We start from the raw sequence: 19,171 nt of genomic DNA, 5'->3' as shown, positions 1-19,171 counted from the left end.
CAATATCTGTCTTTTAACAGGTCGCTGTGCTGGGAGCGTGCAGGGAGCGCACTATCAGTGCAGAACGCGCTCCTGCCCATGGACACAAGTGTAGGTGTTGAAGCCCACTCTTTATGCCACTTACGTGTGGCAAGAGGTTAATACCAACTAACAAACTTTGCAACTGACGTGCTTTCCAGAAATTCCCACGTCTCCTGCTCTGTGTTATTTTAATATCGTCTCAGCTGGGTGTTCATATTATGTCAGTTGCTTTCACAGTTGGAGCCTGGGCGTGCCACTAAATACAGTGCAGGCTCTTTGTGCAATGTTTTAGTTATACAGCAACCCCCCCTACCCCACCCCCAGTGCTACAATACCATCAGGTGGTTAGTCTGGTTTCCTAGTTCACAACTGTCATGTGCAGCTGTCTGCAGCCAATCACCTGTGCTGCTACTCAGCTGTCATCTCACTAATGTGCAGTCTGGTCTCAGGGGGATTTAACTCACTTCTCTTAATAAGAACTTTTCTAGGGGTCACAAGTGCAGTTTTCACATTAGTTTGCAATACTATAAGCGAATAATTCCAAACGCCACCTGACATCGGGCTTTATATCTGTAAAAGATGGGATCTTGTCGCTGTGACCACTTTCCATTCTGTCACTTGTGTCCACTACTACATGAAGGCAGCCAGCATTTCAGTGAGAGTAGACTGCTTTGTCACATGATGCTTTCTTAGATTGTAAGCTCCAAGGATCAGGGCCCTCCTAACCCTCTTGTATTGAACTGTATTGTTGCTGTATTGTCTCCCGTTTATATTGTAAAGTGTTGAGCAAACTGTTGGCGCTATATAAATCCTGTATTAATAATAATAATGCCACTAAAAGCCTAGCTCCACGGTTAATGTCCCTTTTAAATCGTTTGTTTGGGCCAAGTGAGCTATTAACTGCACCAACGGGTGAGCATGCTGGGCACACTATGTTATCTGTACGCAGTCTCAGCTACATATAGTATACAACACAGAAGTCTGCCCTACTCCAGGAACAAAATGGAGTCGAGCTAAGCTCTTCTCAGCCATTCCCACTATGAAGACTACAACGCTTCCTTTGATTGGTTGAGGCAGAGTTCATGATGTCATCTATTCACCTCTCTGCCAATCCTGAACTGAGAAATATTCATAAGCATATTTAGCTGCTTGCCCAGAGATCTCATTAAAGTGTATGTACTCTTCAGTATAAACTTCTCCTGTTTTCTTCCTTTTGGTCGTTAAATATACCACTAAAAATATTTTGTTTTGTGTTCAGATTGTAAAAAAAAAAAAAAACACCATTTGATCCTGCATGAAATCCAGTTTGCTTTGTTTGCAATCTGATTTTACAATCTCTGTGCGTTCTTTATATTTACCAGACCTATGTAATAGGTGAGCACACCTAAACAGCCTAATTAGTATCAAAGCAGGTAGGCACTTGCACTACATAGTTGATTGCAGATTTACAGTAAGAGATTGTACAATCCATAATTTTGATTGGTTGGTACCGTCGCTTTTATAGATTTCTGTCCAGTCATTGTATGGTCACCTTAATATCCTTCTGTGTGGATAAGTGGCTGGTGGACTCGAACTCTTTCCCTCACCAACACCTAGAGCAGTGGACATGACAGTACTCATCTATTTGATTCAACCCCCTCGTTGGGCCTGCACATTTATACGCAGAAGAGGCAGAGCAGTCACGTGATCTCATAGAACAGTGGTTCTCAACCTGTGGGTCGCGACCCCTTTGGGGGTCGAATGACCCTTTCACAGGGGTCACCTAAGACCATCTGAAATTATTATATTCCAATATTTCCAATGTGTAAAGAGCAGCTACTGTGTTGAAAGCAGCTACTGTGTGGAAAGCAGCTACTGTGTTGAAAGCAGCTACTGTGTGGAAAGCGGCTACTGTGTTGAAAGCAGCAGTATTGGAGATAAAACGACACCTCATGAATTATAATTACTGGGTAAATAATTTTATGGTTGGGGGTCACCACAACATGAGGAACGCGGCATTAGGAAGGTTGAGAACCACTGTCATAGAATAACATTAAATCATTTTTTCATTGCGATTTCTGCTTGAATGTATGCAGAAAATAGGAGGTAGCATTCAAAAGGAGGAGTATTGCATAGCCGTAACTTTTACTTTAATCAAAGAAACTTGTACAATATATCAGTTGAACAAGAGGGATTTAAGTGATCCAGTCAACACCTGTGGCCCGTGCAAGTAAGCCGATAGCTGTAGCAGGTGATTTAAACGTTATCTTGTTGAATATCTTGATGAAGAAAGAAACATCCTTTTGTTTTATTAATGGTATGGTTACATTACACAAACAGCGCTGCTTGCTATGGTTACAGAGTTAGTCATTACACACCCTGCTGTACCTGGAGAAGAGGAATTGGCATTGTAGACACGTTCCTGCCCTTAGCTTTCTTTTGAGCTATTAACATTTCTCCATGTCCGTGCTTGTGATCTGTGTTCTGATTGGATGGCCCTAAATTCCTGGTACTCAGGTTCTCAGTGAACTATAGTATCTTCCCATAATTACTTTTGTAGAATGTAAATAATCATTTCCAACCTTCTTCAACATACTGTGCAGCTTGAATAGAAGTAGAAGCTGGAACTAAATGTTCAGACACAGCCACGGATGATCCAAACTGGGAGCATTTTGAGTAGAGCTCTGGTTTCTGTTCTAACTTGTTTGTTCAGAAGTTTTATGTGATTATTATATCTTTTGTATTTAGTGTTACTGTTGTCCAGAAAGTCATAATAGACTTCAACTGCTGATGATATATTTGTGTGATCTTCTGAACTCACAAATTATATAATTTGAGAGAAAGTTGTGGTGGCACTACATCTGGCATAACCATGTTGCCAGACGTAGTTCTCATATGGTCCTCTTTTTGTCCCAGGTACAGTGGGGATCAAAAGTTTGGGCACCCCAGCTAAAAATTTGTATTAATGTGCATAAAGAAGCCAAGGAAAGATGGAAAAATCTCCAAAAGGCATCAAATTACAGATTAGACATTCTTATAATATGTCAACAAAAGTTAGATTTTATTTCCATCATTTACACTTTCAAAATAACAGAAAACAAAACAATGGCATCTGTAAAAGTTTGGGCACCCTGCAGAATTTATAGCATGCACTGCCCCCTTTGCAAAGCTGAGACCTGCCAGTGTCATGGATTGTTCTCAATCATCGTCTGGGCAGACCAGGTGATGTCAACTCAAAGGTTTTAAATGCCCAGACTCATCTGACCTTGCCCCAACAATCAGCACCATGGGTTCTTCTAAGCAGTTGTCTAGAAAACTGAAACTGAAAATAGTTGACGCTCACAAAGCTGGAGAAGGCTATAAGAAGATAGCAAAGCGTTTTCAGATGTCAATATCCTCTGTTCGGAATGTAATTAAGAAATGGCAGTCATCAGGAACAGTGGAAGTTAAAGCAAGATCTGGAAGACCAAGAAAAATATCAGACAGAACAGCTCGCAGGATTGTGAGAAAAACAATTCAAAACCCACGTTTGACTGCACGATCCCTCCAGAAAGATCTGGCAGACACTGGAGTTGTGGTACACTATTCCACTATAAAGAGATACTTGTACAAATATGGTCTTCATGGAAGAGTCATCAGAAGAAAACCTCTTCTACGTCCTCACCACAAAAATCATCGTTTGAACTTTGCAAATGAACATATAGACAAGCCTGATGCATTTTGGAAACAAGTTCTGTGGACCGATGAGGTTAAAATTGAACTTTTTGGCCGGAATGAGCAAAGGTACGTTTGGAGAAGAAGGGGCACAGAATTGAATGAAAAGAACCTCTGTCCAACTGTTAAGCATGGGGTTGGATCAATCATGCTTTGGGGTTGTGTTGCAGCCAGTGGCACAGGGAACATCTCACGAGTAGAAGGAAAAATGGATTCAATAAAATGTCAGCAAATTTTGGATGGTAACTTGATGCCATCTGTGAAAAAGCTGAAGTTAAAGAGAGGATGGCTTCTACAAATGGATAATGATCCTAAACACACCTCGAAATCCATGGGGGATTACATCAAGAGGCGTAAACTGAAGGTTTTGCCATGGCCTTCACAATCTCCTGACCTCAACATAATTGAAAATCTATGGATAGACCTTAAAAGAGCAGTGCGTGACAGACAGCCCAGAAATCTCAAAGAACTGGAAGACTTTTGTAAGGAAGAATGGGCAAAGATACCTCAAACAAGAATTGAAAGACTCTTGGCTGGCTACAAAAAGCATTTACAAGCTGTGATACTTCCCCAAGGGGGCAGTACAAGATAGTAACTCTGCAGGGTGCCCAAACTTTTGCAGGCGCCATTTTTTTGTTTTCTGTTATTTTGAAAGTGTAAATGATGGAAATAAAATCTAACTTTTGTTGACGTATTATAAGAATGTCTAATCTGTAATTTGATGCCTTTTGGAGATTTTTCCATCTTTCCTTGGCTTCTTTATGCACATTAATACAAATTTTTAGCTGGGGTGCCCAAACTTTCGATCCCCACTGTACAATACAGGCATTCAGCACTGGCACCAGAAACCACCTTCAGTCAGATTTCACATCAACTAAGGATGGCTAAATCCATGAAAAGTGACCCTGTCACCTAGTCAAACATATGTACTCAGAAGGTGGAAGTGTGCAATCCAGTTTCTGAACAATTTTTCTGCTGTGCTGTGAAATTACAGATCGAATTAAATTGAGCGTTATCTATGTCTTAGTAACAATGTATATTTAGATTTAAAAAATATTCTTTAATAGGCTATATTTGCCATTATATTGATTTGTGGCAACCCATTTGAGAAACCTTGTGTTATAGATTTGCAGTGCAGGGAAGCGTACTGATAATTACTGCACTGTTCCCCACCAGTCCTCCTCTTCTGTCTGTCCCAGGCTCTTATATGTGATATCACCTTGGATGGATGAGAGGAGGACTAGCGAGGATCAAGGGGAAAAGGTATGTTACAACAGCAGCTTTCCTGAGCTGCTCTGCATGCGGAGGAAAGCAACTCCCTGCGTGCTCATCTCAAATTTGACTCTCAATTGAGTCTATTCAGAAGAAAGCAAACCCAAGTTTCACATTAAGGAGATCATTTGTTTTTTTTCCCTTCTTATTCTGTTATTTAATGCTGTTTAATTGTTGTAACTACAGCTCGCTGATCAGATCAAATGTTCATGAGTTGTAGCTATGAAAATGTTTTTCAGGTGTTCCCAAGATTTCAAACTTTTTTCCAGGGGTTCCTCCAAGGTAAAAAGGTTGATAAACCCCAATCTAGAGTATGTTCTGCTTAAGGCTCAGTTCAAACGATACCGTTGCTGTGGGAAAAGCACGTTCTCGAGCGCATTGTTTTTGCACCACATTCAAACATACTGCCCTTGCTATCTGCATGCTGGTGCCAATGTAATGTTAATGGCACCCCAAATGCAGATTTAGGCTACGTTCACACTAGCGTTGTGTGCAGGCGGCAGAAAGGCATTTGGGAAGCGTTTTTACCGCTTCCCAAACGCCTTGGACAATTCTGCACATTGCAGCACATGGTGCTGTTCTAACGGGAGCGTTAGCGTCGCGGCAAAATGGACGCCTCTGGTCTTGTCAGGAGGCGTTGAAGTCTCCTATTTTAGTCTATGGTGCCGCTCGGTTGCGACACGGTTGCGGGGCGTTTGCGGAGCGGTAACACCATTCAAACTTCATTATAGGCATTTGTAGGGCGTTTTTAACACTCGGCAACCGCCTAGCAACCGCCGCTGAACCGCGTATGCGGCGTTTGCCGAGCGTTAAAAACCGCTCCGCAAACGCCAGACCAACGCTTGCCAAACGCTATAGGGGCATTTGGCAAGAGTTAGTAAAACAGTCAAGTGTGAACGAGCCCTTAGTGCGTTTGCAGGCACCAAATCACATGGTACTGCAGGTCCATGCATATTGGTGCTGCACATTTTTTTAAAAGCAGTACATGCACTACTTTTTCTTTGTTCTGTTGCAATTTGCAGCTCATTTAGCACCCGGATTCTGTGCAATTCCAGTGTGAACCGGTCCTATGGGTTTTCTAGGTTCATGTACATTGCTGTAATAAAATTGTAATTCATTGTGAATTGTTTTTACCCTTAGTAGAGCTAATGTTCTGCCTACTTTAAATGAGTCCTGCTTGTGATGAAATGTTTGTTTTCTATGATGGACATGATAAGATTAGGATGGACACAAACAGCAAATTTGGAGGCAAATCAAATTGGATTTCATTTAGCAAAGTAAATACAACAGTTTGTTTATTTGCGACTCTTGAGCCTATAATCCTGAGCAGCCAATGGAGACAGATTTAGCATTGTAGATGAGACAGAATTATACTTCAAACATACATCCAATTAAGAAGTGGTCAGGAAAGGTTTATTTCAGTGCTACTTTAGAGCTTCAGAGGGAGGAATTTATGAATGAAGCCGAACTCTTAGGCCCCATTCACATATGTGAATGGGGCCTGGTGTGATCATATGCTGGAACTCCAACGGGCCAGTTTCATGAAGCAAATACATGAGTGATCTGCCCTGGACACACATTGTCTGTATATCATGCATCTGACTGTTCAAAGCCCCATTTGGAAGTGTGAATGGGGCTTTGTACTAAGGACTCATTTACACCACATGTATTGGGATTTTGCTTTGCAGCATTGTCCAATGCATAGACAAGGCAAATGCTTGTTTCTAATTAGGCGCAGTCCACAGCGTTGTACCATGCCGCGGCTCATTGAACTGAAATGTCACTTTATAAAATGTCATTAAAGTTCTGGAAAGTTTCCAGCACATGGCACTGCAGACTTCTCTCTGCAAACCAGCGGCTGCATTCTTGCATAGCTACTGATGTAAACAAGTCCTAATTCTGATATTGTCATGTTGAGTGACAGAATTGGTAAATGTCCCTCAATGGAGCGTCTGATCCCCCTAAACTTTACTGCTTTAGACACTGTTTTTTTTTAGGATCAAATTTTGAGGCTCAGTCTCTACACCTGCCTTCTGCTAACTTTTTAACATGAAGCAACTCTAGATATAGCTTTCAGGTCTAAGGAATCCCCCAGTAATAATTATATCTATTTTACTGTATCTACAGATCGCAAAACATTAGTGTAAACAGTAAGTTGTAGATTTAAAAATAAATAACATGATTGTGTCATATTTGGCATATTTTACACCCAGGGGTGCTCTGCATGACCATATTGGTAGTCATTTTATTGAAGTGAAACAAATAATAATGGCCAGAAAATAAATGAAAAATTGTAGCTCTTCCTAACGTTGATAGTAGAAAAGTGACCCCTTCCATTGATGGTCAGTGATTGAAGGGACCTAGTACAGTGGTGGTCAGTGGAAAGAATGGTCATTACAAAAAGCTGAAAAGATCATTGGTGGCATTGGTGGCTTATTTGAGAGGCAGAAATTTCTCTTTTCTCGGGGAACCCCTAGCTACCTCTGGAAGAACCCTAGTTGATTAAGACTGTTTTAGTTGGTTTCTCCACAGCAGTAAGAGTAGTCCAAGGGTTTGTGCTGATTATAAGACACTTCAAATGTGAAGTGTTGAGTTCAGCTTTCCAGTCTGAATTGGGTTTGGTTAGGTTTCAGACAACCTGCTCTTTCATCAAGTATATTTCTAAAGCCTGGATGTTTGCCACCTGAGCTGCAAAACAGGGAAATAAATGATAGAGGTCATGTGAGGACACTTTATGAAACATAGCTTTTTAGAAATAGATCTCTTTTTCCTTACCTGGAAGCATATTACTTACTAAATAGTAAATGTCCATACCTGTTCTTGGGGATTTGAGTATTTATTTGAATATTTGTAGTTAAAGGTAGAGGCACATTGTTCCTGGTTTAGTTGATATTGGCATTTATTACCAAAACATACCACTGTAGGGAATGATTAATACGTTTTTGAATCCTTGCAAAAGCGTATTGCCGTAATATGACTGGTATGAGGCATTTGACAATAGTAGAAAAAAAAACTTAGGGGAGCTCCAGTCATATTTGTAAAAATTAAGTTGGCAGCTAAAAACTGTAGCTGCTGTTAATAAACACTCATCTGTCTTTGGATCCAGCGCTGTGCTCACTGGAGCTGTTTTCTCCACCCATCTTCAGTCCTTGCCGCCGCTATCTTAACTGTGGGCTCCTGGCTGTGACGGCTTCCGGCCTCATTGTCGAGTGCCCATTGTTCATGCAGGAGCCTCACTGCGCATTGTGAATGTTGTCTTCTCCCCCCCCACAAAAAAAGGGCCATTTCTGAAAGATGAGCCAGGGGAAGAAGCAGCAGAACTTCCCCTTTTGGGTGCAACTCTGCTTTAAGTACAACTAAAAGCAAAACTTTTTAATTTTTTTTTATAGAGTAATGGAGGCTTATAACCCCTGTAAGGTTTATTTTTGACATCTGTCCCATTGGGCAGCTTTCCTTTCACTTCTGCCCCATAGCCAAAACAGGAGATAAGAGAATATCCCTCTTAAGTGAGGGAATACCTGGTTGTCACCACATTCACTATACCTATTTTCAACACTGGAAAATATTCCCACTATTCCTGTTCTGGGGACAGCCCAACATTAATCTCCCAAACGGGCACAGACAGCAAAAAAAAATTAGGTGTTCTAATCCTTCTCCACGTTGTCTAAAACTTAGTCTTGCCTTTAATTTACTTTAAAGCGGAACAACACTGCATCTGAGCACCACAAACCTAAAATGCTAATTAATTTTTAATATTCAAAGCAAAATCTCCCATCCATCTATGTCTCCATGCTTTATTGTGCTGGCAAATATTTTTGAAAAATACTCCCCCCTAGTATTTCTGGCTGTTGCTGACTTGGGTAAGGGCCGATGATTCATGTAGATTTACTTCCTGGAATCCATCTGCCCTTAACTCAAGCATGCAAGTAGGAGGGTGTTCTTAGCTGACAAAATTCCTCCTGCCCTCCTGAAGACTCCTGGGATGTATGATATCATTGCCTAGGCCTGAACACCAGTAAGCAACTGAAATTTAAATAAAGTTTAAAACAAGTACAAATCTCATACTTTCCTATTTATTTACTAATGGTAGCAGCATAGGGATTAAAAATAGTCATTGTTGAGTGAGAAAGTGAAGTTCCACACTTCCAATTCATAAGTATCGAAAAAAAAGAAAAAGTAAATATATATTTACAGCAAATACAGCTTGTTTTGTCCAAGATCATTAACCTAGTAACCAATTTTGTTTTGCTTTTGCAGAGCTCCTGAGATCATTTTGGGGTTGCCATTTTGTGAAGCCATAGACATGTGGTCACTGGGATGTGTGATTGCTGAGCTGTTCCTAGGATGGCCTCTCTACCCTGGAGCACTGGAGTATGACCAGGTATGTCATTTTCTGTAAATCTGCTGACAAAGGTGGATGGATGTATATTTGTTCTTTTAACTGGTTTAAGTAGAATAACCATGAGCGTGGAATAACACAAAGGAATAGGTATCGAAAAAAAAAAAAATCCCAAAAAAAGTACAGCCTCAAATGCATTCTGGTGTCATCTCTTTGAAAATTCAAATATCATCATCTCTGGGAGCTCATAAAATCCTTAAGCCATAATCATTTAGGGGTGAGGGGGGTCCTTTAAATTATCTGAACATCTCTTTGTACCCCAATTACATAAATCACTTTGCATACGGATGTGTTTTTTTTTACCTTGTGTGCAGTACATACAGGCCTACAGTACTTCAGGCAAGCAATTCAAAAGAACAACCAAACACTATAGAAAAACTTCTGGAAGTTTTGACTAGTTTTGAAGTCAGATTGGCTCATCCAGAATGGGATGCTGGCCCATTACTGCAAAATACTGACAAAAAAGTCCAACAGCCGCAAATGTGCTCACATCCAGAACAAAACTGAGTTGGGCTGAGCACTGCTCAGCCATTCACAGGTAACTTTGTATTTTACAAATGAATACAAAGCTTTCTCTGATTGGCTGAGGCAGGTGGATGCCAGTCAGAGGAAGCTTTGTATATTCAGTCATAGAATACAAAGCTCCCTGGGAATGGCAGAGCAGTGCTCAGCCCTACTTGATTTGTGTTTTAGGTGTGTATAGGGAATTTTCCATCCCACAGCCGGAAGATAACGCTCTACACTGTATGAAGCTGAGGCGGCATAAAATGCTGAGAGCCGCTCCATGTCTTAGTGAAGTAAATAGAATGGAATCAGCTTGGGTCAAACAAAATATTTAAACGTCAGTAAAAGCTGGATATCCGCTTTGAAGAAGTCGTCCAGTCAAATCTACTGATCGCTGGTGCAATGCTTTACAGGCTCCTTTGTACAAAATTAATAAATGCACATTTTTTTACCTGCAAAAAAATGTGCATTTGTTTTTTTTGTCCAAAAGGTGAACTTATCCTTTTAAGCTTAAACCTAATCCCGTCCCCTTTTTAAGCCCTATGCTCTCTACCCTGTAAAGGAAAGATTTGTGTACTTGCCTATCTAAAGGCGCTCTGGTCCAGTCACGTAATCGGGTCTAAGTGCCGGCTTCAATGTAGAGGAGGAACAGCAAACAGTGAACACCTCAGTAAGTCTATGGGTGACATCATCGTCCAGGCTTTGCAATTGTCGCTGCTTTATCCTCTCCTCTGAAGCTGGCCACTGGGGAGATCATGTGATCAGTCCGGAGTGCCCTTAGATTAGGTCAGTATACACATATTTCATTTACAGGGTACCTAGCTTAGAGCTTAGAATGGGGGTGACAGTAGGTTTAAGCTTAGTTAGGTTTTGACCGGACTTCTACTTTAATGGGGGGGCGCATGTCATGCTCTGTGTGTCAGTGGATATGAGTACCCCCATAAGCAGGCAGATTACTGTGGGGGGAGGAGACAGAGAAGAGGAGGTTCAGTGCTGCTCTGTGCAAACCTATTGCACAGAGCAGGTAAGTATGACATGTTTGTTATTTAAAAAAATATATGCAAATAAAAGAAACAGTGCTGCACTAAGGAAAATGTGTCTGTATAACAATAAAATGATAGAATTCTAAAATAGAGCACCCATATAAAATGTACATCAATAGAACCATATATAATAAAGTGCTAAGTTGTATCCGAGCCCCTCTGATAATCTATATACGGAGGGTAATGGTGAGCAGATCCAAATATGTGACAATATATATCCGTTCTGTTATCCCAGTATGAAATCCAATGTGGTATACGGTGAAAAGAATGGTAAGATTGCACACTCACCGGAAGTGCAATCTTAATGCGCATAGAATAACCGTATCGGCCGGAGGTCTCATGAAAGGTACAGCCAGGTGACGATGGTGAAGATGTCCCTCAAAGGGTCCCTTAAACGGGTTGTTGGTATAAAGGTCTGGTCTAAGGCTTCCCTCCTCTGGTCCGAATGGATCACCTGGGGTCCTGGGCTGGGGTTTAAATGCTCAGTGCAGAGCAAAAAATGTATGGATGCCCATAGTGTAGTAAGTCAAGTATTTATTAAATGAGCATTAAAATATAAGTAGTGAAGTACATACATATGTATAAAAAACTGAGGCACAGGGTGACTGTGGGCTTATGCAAAGGGCAGCATGAAAGCTGCTGAATAAACTGACCAGTATGATGATAATGATGGCCGCCGGACCTCCGTGATCTGGCGGCGTGACATCACGGCGTGCAAGGGCTCCTCCTAGACGCGTTTCGTATAACCATACGTCTCCAGTACTTGACTTACTACACTATGGGCATCCATACATTTTTTGCTCTGCACTGAGCGTTTAAACCCCAGCCCAGGACCCCAGGTGATCCATTCGGACCAGAGGAGGGAAGCCTTAGACCAGACCTTTATACCAACAACATGTTTAAGGGACCCTTTGAGGGACATCTTCATTTTCTTCACCAGGCTGTACCTTTCATGAGACCTCCGGCCTTTACGGTTATTCTATGCGCATTAAGATTGCACTTCCGGTGAGTGTGCAATCTTACCATTCTTTTCACCGGATACCACATTGGATTGCATACTGGGATAACAGAGCGGATATATATTGTCACATACTTGGACTTGCTCACCATTACTCTCCGTATATAGATTATCAGAGGGGCTCGGATACAACTTAGCACGTTATTATATATGGTTCTATTGATGTACATTTTATATGGGTGCTCTATTTTAGAATTCTATCATTTTATTGTTATACAGACACATTTTTCCTTAGCGCTGCACTGTTTCTTTTATTTGCTTGTTGAAGAAAGGTTTTGTGGTTCCTTACTGGTGCATACAGCTGCTTCTGTAAGCGCTTGCTAGGTCCCAATTTTTCGAGTAAAAAAATATATGGGTTTACAATTACTCTCATTGCTGACCTGTTGCACACAGATGTAATCATCTTGTAAGCGCACAGGCGGTTATGAGTTTTTTTGTAAGTCAAAAAGGGGAGGTTATTTGCCTCAAGCCCAGTAATTGATAAGCTGCTGTTGTGGTTGAATTGCAGCATAAAGCTTTGATAGCAAAATCCATGAGCGCTCAGCAATACATATGCATGCTGCATCTTGTTGGTGTGTGCAGGTGGGCCATGCAGTTGTTTCTATCAAAAAGTGCATTCAGCTTTTGTTCCAGAAACTCTGTCACTGATTTCCTAGCCTTGTTTATTTTTCCGTATGAATACATTCATTACTTTACTTTAAAAAGCCTCAGCTGTTATGTGTCTCTGGTGAAGCACGTCTTGCTGTTGCGTATTCATTAATTTCAATGTGATTATGCAGAATGCATTACTTGTGTACTTCTAGGTATAGGGCCCAAGCAACACAGCTTGTGAGACGCTTTGCATGATAGTGTCATAAACAACTTGTAAATAGGATCACCAAGGGAGGACTTGTCTTCTCCGGAGAGCTGGCAATCTTTAAATGCTAAATAAAGCAGCAGGCAGGGGTTATTTGCGTATAGATAATATAATGTAATAAGCCAACAGGGCTGTGAAGCAAATCAGTAAACAAGAGAGATGCCATGCTGTAAAGACCTGTGTGGGTTTGTTTCTGTAGACACATGTGCCTGGACATTTGAACTCACTACCTGCACACCTACCTGAAAAAACACTTACCTGTTGTCATACTATATCATAAGAGCCAGAAGACACATAACATGGAGAGTGTAGGTTTCAGCTGCTGGATTCAGCATCAGTTAGATGTATCATAGTGGGGTAAATAATCAATATGAAGGCACTCTGAAAAACACAGAGCTTAGAGTTCCTAAAAACGGTGACAGGTAAATTGGGGTTAGCTGCTGCAACCTCTCAAGAATGATTCCCCTTTCTATCATTATTATACAGTATTTATAAAGCGCCAATAGTTCGCTCAGCGCTGTACATTACAAAGGGGAACAGAACATGTGACAGAACAATACCAATACAATGCAAAACATGAGGGGATTGAGGGCCCTGCTCTTTCGAGCTTACAATCTAGGAGGGGGGCCTATCATACAAAATTAGCACTGTAACAGAAGTGATTGAGGTGCTGCGCTCATCTGTTTGAGGGTGTTACCATGCAAGTATTAACCAATACATTCTAAATAAATGGATCTGGTCGTGGCATGACTCCAAGTGCGGTTTGAACAATGTAACTTATCCGGCTGAGTGGTAGATTGCACAGTAGAGTCTACATTGTAGAGTGCAGTGACTCTGTTTAGGCTGCTTTCAAACACTAAGGAGCCTCTAGGGGGCACCTTGTATGAAACCCAAAGGAACATCACATCAATAGTTGTCTAGGTAAGTTTACTTCATCATAACAATGCAAAAAAGACAAGCCTTTGGTCAATGGGGTCCATTGAGCCGTGACCTGGAAGGAACAGAAGTTTCGCCTGTTATATCGTGTGAACTTTATGACTTGGTCGGTCAATTTTCGAAATCATTGATGGCACCATCGGATTACCGAGCAAACGGTGGTTTTGATTTTTGGACGAAAAATCGTTTGGTATTCAAACCATCTATGGCCTGCATAAGAACTGGCAAGATATATTATATTTTTTGTTCTTGAGTTTAGATGTCCTGTAGGTAGAAATACGCTCCTGATTCTAAACTGTTTATTAGCAGTACTACACCGTGTGTAGGTTATCCTGCTTTGTGCCCATTGCTCTTGGTGGATAACAAGTGTGTAGCCCACTTCAGGGCTCTGTCTTGTTGTATAAAACACTTTGTAGATGTTTTAACGTTCACGCAAACAAATTATTGTACACTTATTGGGATTTATTTGATCAAAGACATGTAGCAGAATTAAAACATTTTGGCCTAAATTTATGAAGAAATTAGGTTTTTTACATTTTTTTTTTTTGAAAATGTTTTATAACAAAGTGAAAAACAGTTGTGTTTTTTTTAATTTTCGGTCTTTTTTCATTTATATAATAAAAAAATTTCCAGTGGCAAATACCACCCAAAAAAAATTACTATTTGTGTGCAAAAAGATTTAAATTTCATTTGGGCATGGAGTTGCATGATTGCGCAGTTACCAGTCAAACCAGCACAGTGCCGAATAGCAAAAAATGGCCTGGTTATGAAAAGGGTAAAAGACTAGAGACTCCCAAAGTTCTTATTCTCAAGCAGGCACATCAGTCTTTGGTGGTGCGGCAGAAATTTTCCCTGCCTCAAGCATAGCACCATTTTCACAATTCCAGACTGGATCTTCAGCTGTCATGACAGCTGATTTCACTTAAAGTTAAAAAAAAAAAAAAAAAAATTCTTCTACAAGGTAGAGGCACTGTCACCGTTGCAGAGACTTCCATCTTCACCTGGTCTTTCTTCCAGGTACCCGGGCTGCGGCCGTTTGAATGCCCGAGCCGCGATGGCAGCGCACAGAGCTTTTTAAAGGAAGAGCACGGGTATGCTGTTCCTTCAGAGCGCATGTGCCGGTGATGTCACTGGCTGCAGCTCACTAGAATATCTCCTAAATGGTGAATGTTCGCGATATTCATGTTACCTACAGGTAAGCTATGTTATAAGTTTACCTGTAGTTTAAAAAAAAAAAAAAAAAAAACAGGAAAAAAAAAAAAGTTAATTAACAAGTCCTATTTAAAAGCAAGGACATGGTTACTCTTCCCCTTGGAATGGTGCGCAGTTGCTTTGCACACAAGGGTATTACACGCTGGAACTTTTATGTATTATTGTATCCCAATTTTTTTAACAATAATCTGTCAGGCTGTCATTGACTGGCTTATGTGTGCGGATATTTCAGGATTTTTCTAACCCTGTTGTAGGCAAAACTGGAGAAATTCCAGGATCTAGCAGTGCGCACTTCATTAAAAAAAAAAAAAAATTCTCTGTTGTCATAGGATGTGCGAGCCCCTTGATTCCTTAACTGGATTGACTGTCTTATGACTTTTAAATTAATTTGTTAAAGTGGTTTAAAAGAAAAAGTGTGTGTTCTTAACTAAAAAAAAAAAAAAACCCCTAATGCTCGCATCCTCCTACAAACCTCCAAATTGCGTTTAACTGCTGCTGATCTGGCTTTCTCTTAGAGGGTGGCTATGTTCATTCTGCACAATCCCACTGTATGTAAACACGCAGCCATTCTCTCTTGCTGGCTCCCAAGATGGACCAGGGACTATGGGAATTGTAGTATGCATAGAGCAGTGCACATGGACCACAACTAATGGACACTTCTCATTCCAAATAAACAGAAGTGGGGGAAGAAGAGGCTCGAGAGCTCACGGAAAACAATACAAAGAGGCAGAAAAACACGATAAGAAACGATTGCATGAAAAATAGATGACAGGACCATCCAGTAGTGGATGTGTATTGATTATTTTTGGAGAACCAGGATATTGATAGTGTCACTTAAGTTCTTTATGCAGTCTGGGGCTATGAGCTCCTTTTTGAAAGCCCATGTCTGTATTCTTCGGTTGTGCTTCCTGAATTCAAGCAGATGGAGCCTTATAATGTCACTAAGTAAGGTATTATTTGCAGAATGTAAATTTTAAAGGCTTACTTTTTCCAAATAAAAAAAGATTTTATACTTACCTGCTCTGTGCATTGGTATTGCACAGAGGCCCCAAACCTCCTCTTCTGGGTCCCATGCTGCTGATCTTGGATCCTCGTTTTCTGTGTCTGCCACCAGAGAAGACCACTTGCTATGGAGGCAAACATGCAAGCCTGCTCCCAAGCTGGGCTGTGTGTGTCCATAGACAATTGAAGTCCGCTATTAGCCACTTCCAGACAAGCCGCAGTACATATATTGCAGACAGGCACAATCACATACATGTATATCGGATGTGATTACCGGGTCGGGGGCGCTGGCTGGGACCTGCTGATTGGCTGTGCCGTATCGCAGCCCAGAGCCCTGTGTTGAGAAACACAGGGCTCTAAGCAGAGGGACTGATCGCCGTGTTTTTTTCCCCTGCAAAGCAGGGAAAAGAAATACTGCAATCTGTAGTGAAAAGCAGTACATGTTCCACACACTAATACTTGTTAGCCATACAGTTAACCCTTAGATGGGAAACCCCTTTCCCAGCCAGTGTCTTTAGTACAGTAGCATTGTATATTCTTAGCACTGATCACTGTATTAGTTCACTGGTGATGTCAGTCAGTTCCCACAAAGTGTCCATTGGTGCCAGATTGCCTGCCACACTCCCACTGTAAGTCGCTGATCGAAGCCATTAATAGTATAAAAAAATCCAGTATATATACCATCATTTGTAGATACTATAACTTTCACACAAACCAATTACTATACACGTATTGGGATTTATTTTATCGAAGACATGTAGCAGAATACATTTTGGCCTAAATTTATGAAGACTTATTTTGTAAAAAAATTTTATTGGATATGTTGTTATATGGAAGAAAGTAAAAAATATAATTTTTTTTTTTTCATTTCTATAATAAAAAACCCAGTGGTGATCAAATACCACCAAAGGAAGTTCCATTTAAAGAAAAATGTATGATATAAATTGAATTTGGGTACAGCTTTGTATGACCGCGCAATTACATGTTAATCACTCCCCAGTCGCCAAAAGTATATATACGTCCTCGGTTCAGAAGTGGATACCGGGGGTATGACTGCAGCAAAGTGCCATAACCCTGCTATTTGTTTTTTTTCAGCTTGCAATACCCTATCTACTAAAAGTGGTCTCAGCAGCAGAATTGCCACTAGATCACTTTTAGAAGCAGCAGGAAGGGAGCACCCCCCCCCCCCTTCCTCCCGTCGCCTTCTGGTGGTTCTGGAGTTTACCTGGATGATCAGTGATCCCGAGAACCCATCTATGCATCGCAGTGGCTGGGCATAGAGATGAGTGAAGGAAAGATGGCCCCCACTCATCTCTGTGCCCTTGAAGGACTGGAGCAACGTCATTACGTCACCTGTTTTGGCCAAAAGAAAACAATCACATTTTTTTTATCTTAAAGCATTAGATCAGTGCTTTACATTGTAGAGGAGAGATGTGGGCCTCATTGACCCTAGATCTCTCCATAAAGAGGACCTGTCACTGCTTATTTCTAGAACAAGATGTTTACATTCCTTGTGATAGGAATGAAAGTGATCAAAAAAAATTTTTTTTTAAAGGGACAGTGTAAAAATAAAACAAATGTAATCACACACAGTGGTGAACTCATATGTTAGCCACTCCCACATATGTAAACTGTGTTCCAACCACACATGTGAGGTTTCATTGTGAATGTCAGAGCAAGAGCAATAATTCTAACACTAGATCTCCTCTGTAACTTTAAAATGGTAACCTGTAGAAATGTTTAAAGCGTTACCCATGGAAATATTTAAGTACTGTAGTTTAGCAGCATTCCACGAGCGTGCGCAATTTTAAAACATGACATGTTGGCTATCTATTTACTTGGCATAACTTAATCTTTCATATTTTACAAAAAACATCAGTTATATGTTTTGTTTTTGTTTTTTTAAGTGTATTTTTTTCCAAAAAATTGCGCTTGAAAAATCGCTGTGACATAAAAAATAGCAGTGACCGCTATTGTATTCTCTAGGGACTCTGCTACAAAAAATATATACTGTTTGGGGGTTCTAAGTAATTTTCTAGCAATAAAAACATTGATTTTTTACATATAATGCGGGTAAAATAAGTATTGAACATATCACCATTTTTGTCAGTAAATATATTTCTAAAGGTGGCATTGACATGAAACCGACCACATGTCGGTAACAACCAGTGCAATCCAAACATAGAAAGAAACCAAAACAAATAAGTTCAGAAATTAAGTTATGTGTAAAACAATAGAAAGACACAGGGAAAAATTATTGTACATGCTAACTAAAATGTATTTAACACTTCATACAAAATTCTTTGGTAATGACAGCTTCAAGACTCCTCCTGTATGGAGAAACTAGTCGCATGCATTGCTCTAGTGTGATTCTGGCCCATTATTCCACACTAACAGTGTTCAAATCTTGAAGTTTCAGTGGGCCTCTTCTATGAACTCTGATCTTTAGTTCTTTCCATTGATTTTCTATTGGATTCAAGTCAGGTGAGTGGCTGGGCCAGCAGCTTTATTTTCTTTCTTTAAAACCAATTGAGTGTTTCCTTGGCTTTGTGTTTGGGAACATTCTCTTGCGGTAATGTCCACCCTCGTTTAACCAAATCCATACCGGGCAATTTTACACCTTCTTGCCCAGGCCATTTTTCAGGTTTCAGCGCTCTCACACTTTGAATGACAATTGTGCGGTCATACAACATTGTACCCAAACTAAAATTTTATCATTTTCTCCACACAACTAGAGCTTTCTTTTGGTGGTATTTAATCACCGCCAAGGTTTTTATTTTTTTGCTAAATTAACAAAATAAAGACCAAAAATTTTGAAAAAAAAACACGTTTTTCTTTGTTTCTGTTATAAAAGTTTGCAAATAAATAATTGTTCTTCATAAATTTAGGCCGAGATGTATTCTACTACATGTCTTTGGTGAAAATAACCCAAATTAGGATGTATTATTTAGTTTGTAGGAAGGTTATAGAGTTCATAAACTATGGTATAGATCTGAATATTGATCAATCCTGAAGTACTGACAGCCAATCTAATTTCTTGAGGTCCAAGAATGTCAGAATAGTACAGATATCCCCCAAATGACCCCTTTTTGCAAAGTAGACAGTCCGACGTACTTCAGAAGAGGCATAGTGAGTTTTTTGAAGTTGTATTTTTTTTGTCCTAATTTTTCGGAAAATGAAAAAATAAAAAAAATTATTTTCACTATTTTTTTTTT

At 40.3% G+C, this 19,171-nt stretch overlaps 1 protein-coding gene across 2 annotated transcripts in view; it reads left to right on the top strand.

Annotated features, from left to right (window-relative positions):
• The window catches only part of HIPK3 (homeodomain interacting protein kinase 3), a 191,352-nt gene that overhangs the window by 118,914 nt on the left and 53,267 nt on the right, over window positions 1-19,171 (top strand). For both annotated transcript variants that reach the window (XM_089675876.1, XM_089675875.1), the window contains exon 3: window positions 9,244-9,367. In XM_089675876.1, coding sequence (XP_089532002.1) covers window positions 9,244-9,367 — 124 coding nt within the window. The remainder of the gene's footprint in view (window positions 1-9,243; window positions 9,368-19,171) is intronic.

This window comes from Staurois parvus, unplaced genomic scaffold (assembly GCF_062004578.1).
Source record: "Staurois parvus isolate SC_StPar_1 unplaced genomic scaffold, SC_StPar_1.0 ptg000159l, whole genome shotgun sequence".
NCBI classification, from domain to species: Eukaryota; Metazoa; Chordata; class Amphibia; order Anura; family Ranidae; genus Staurois; species Staurois parvus.
This window is presented reverse-complemented; position numbering and strand designations above follow the sequence as displayed.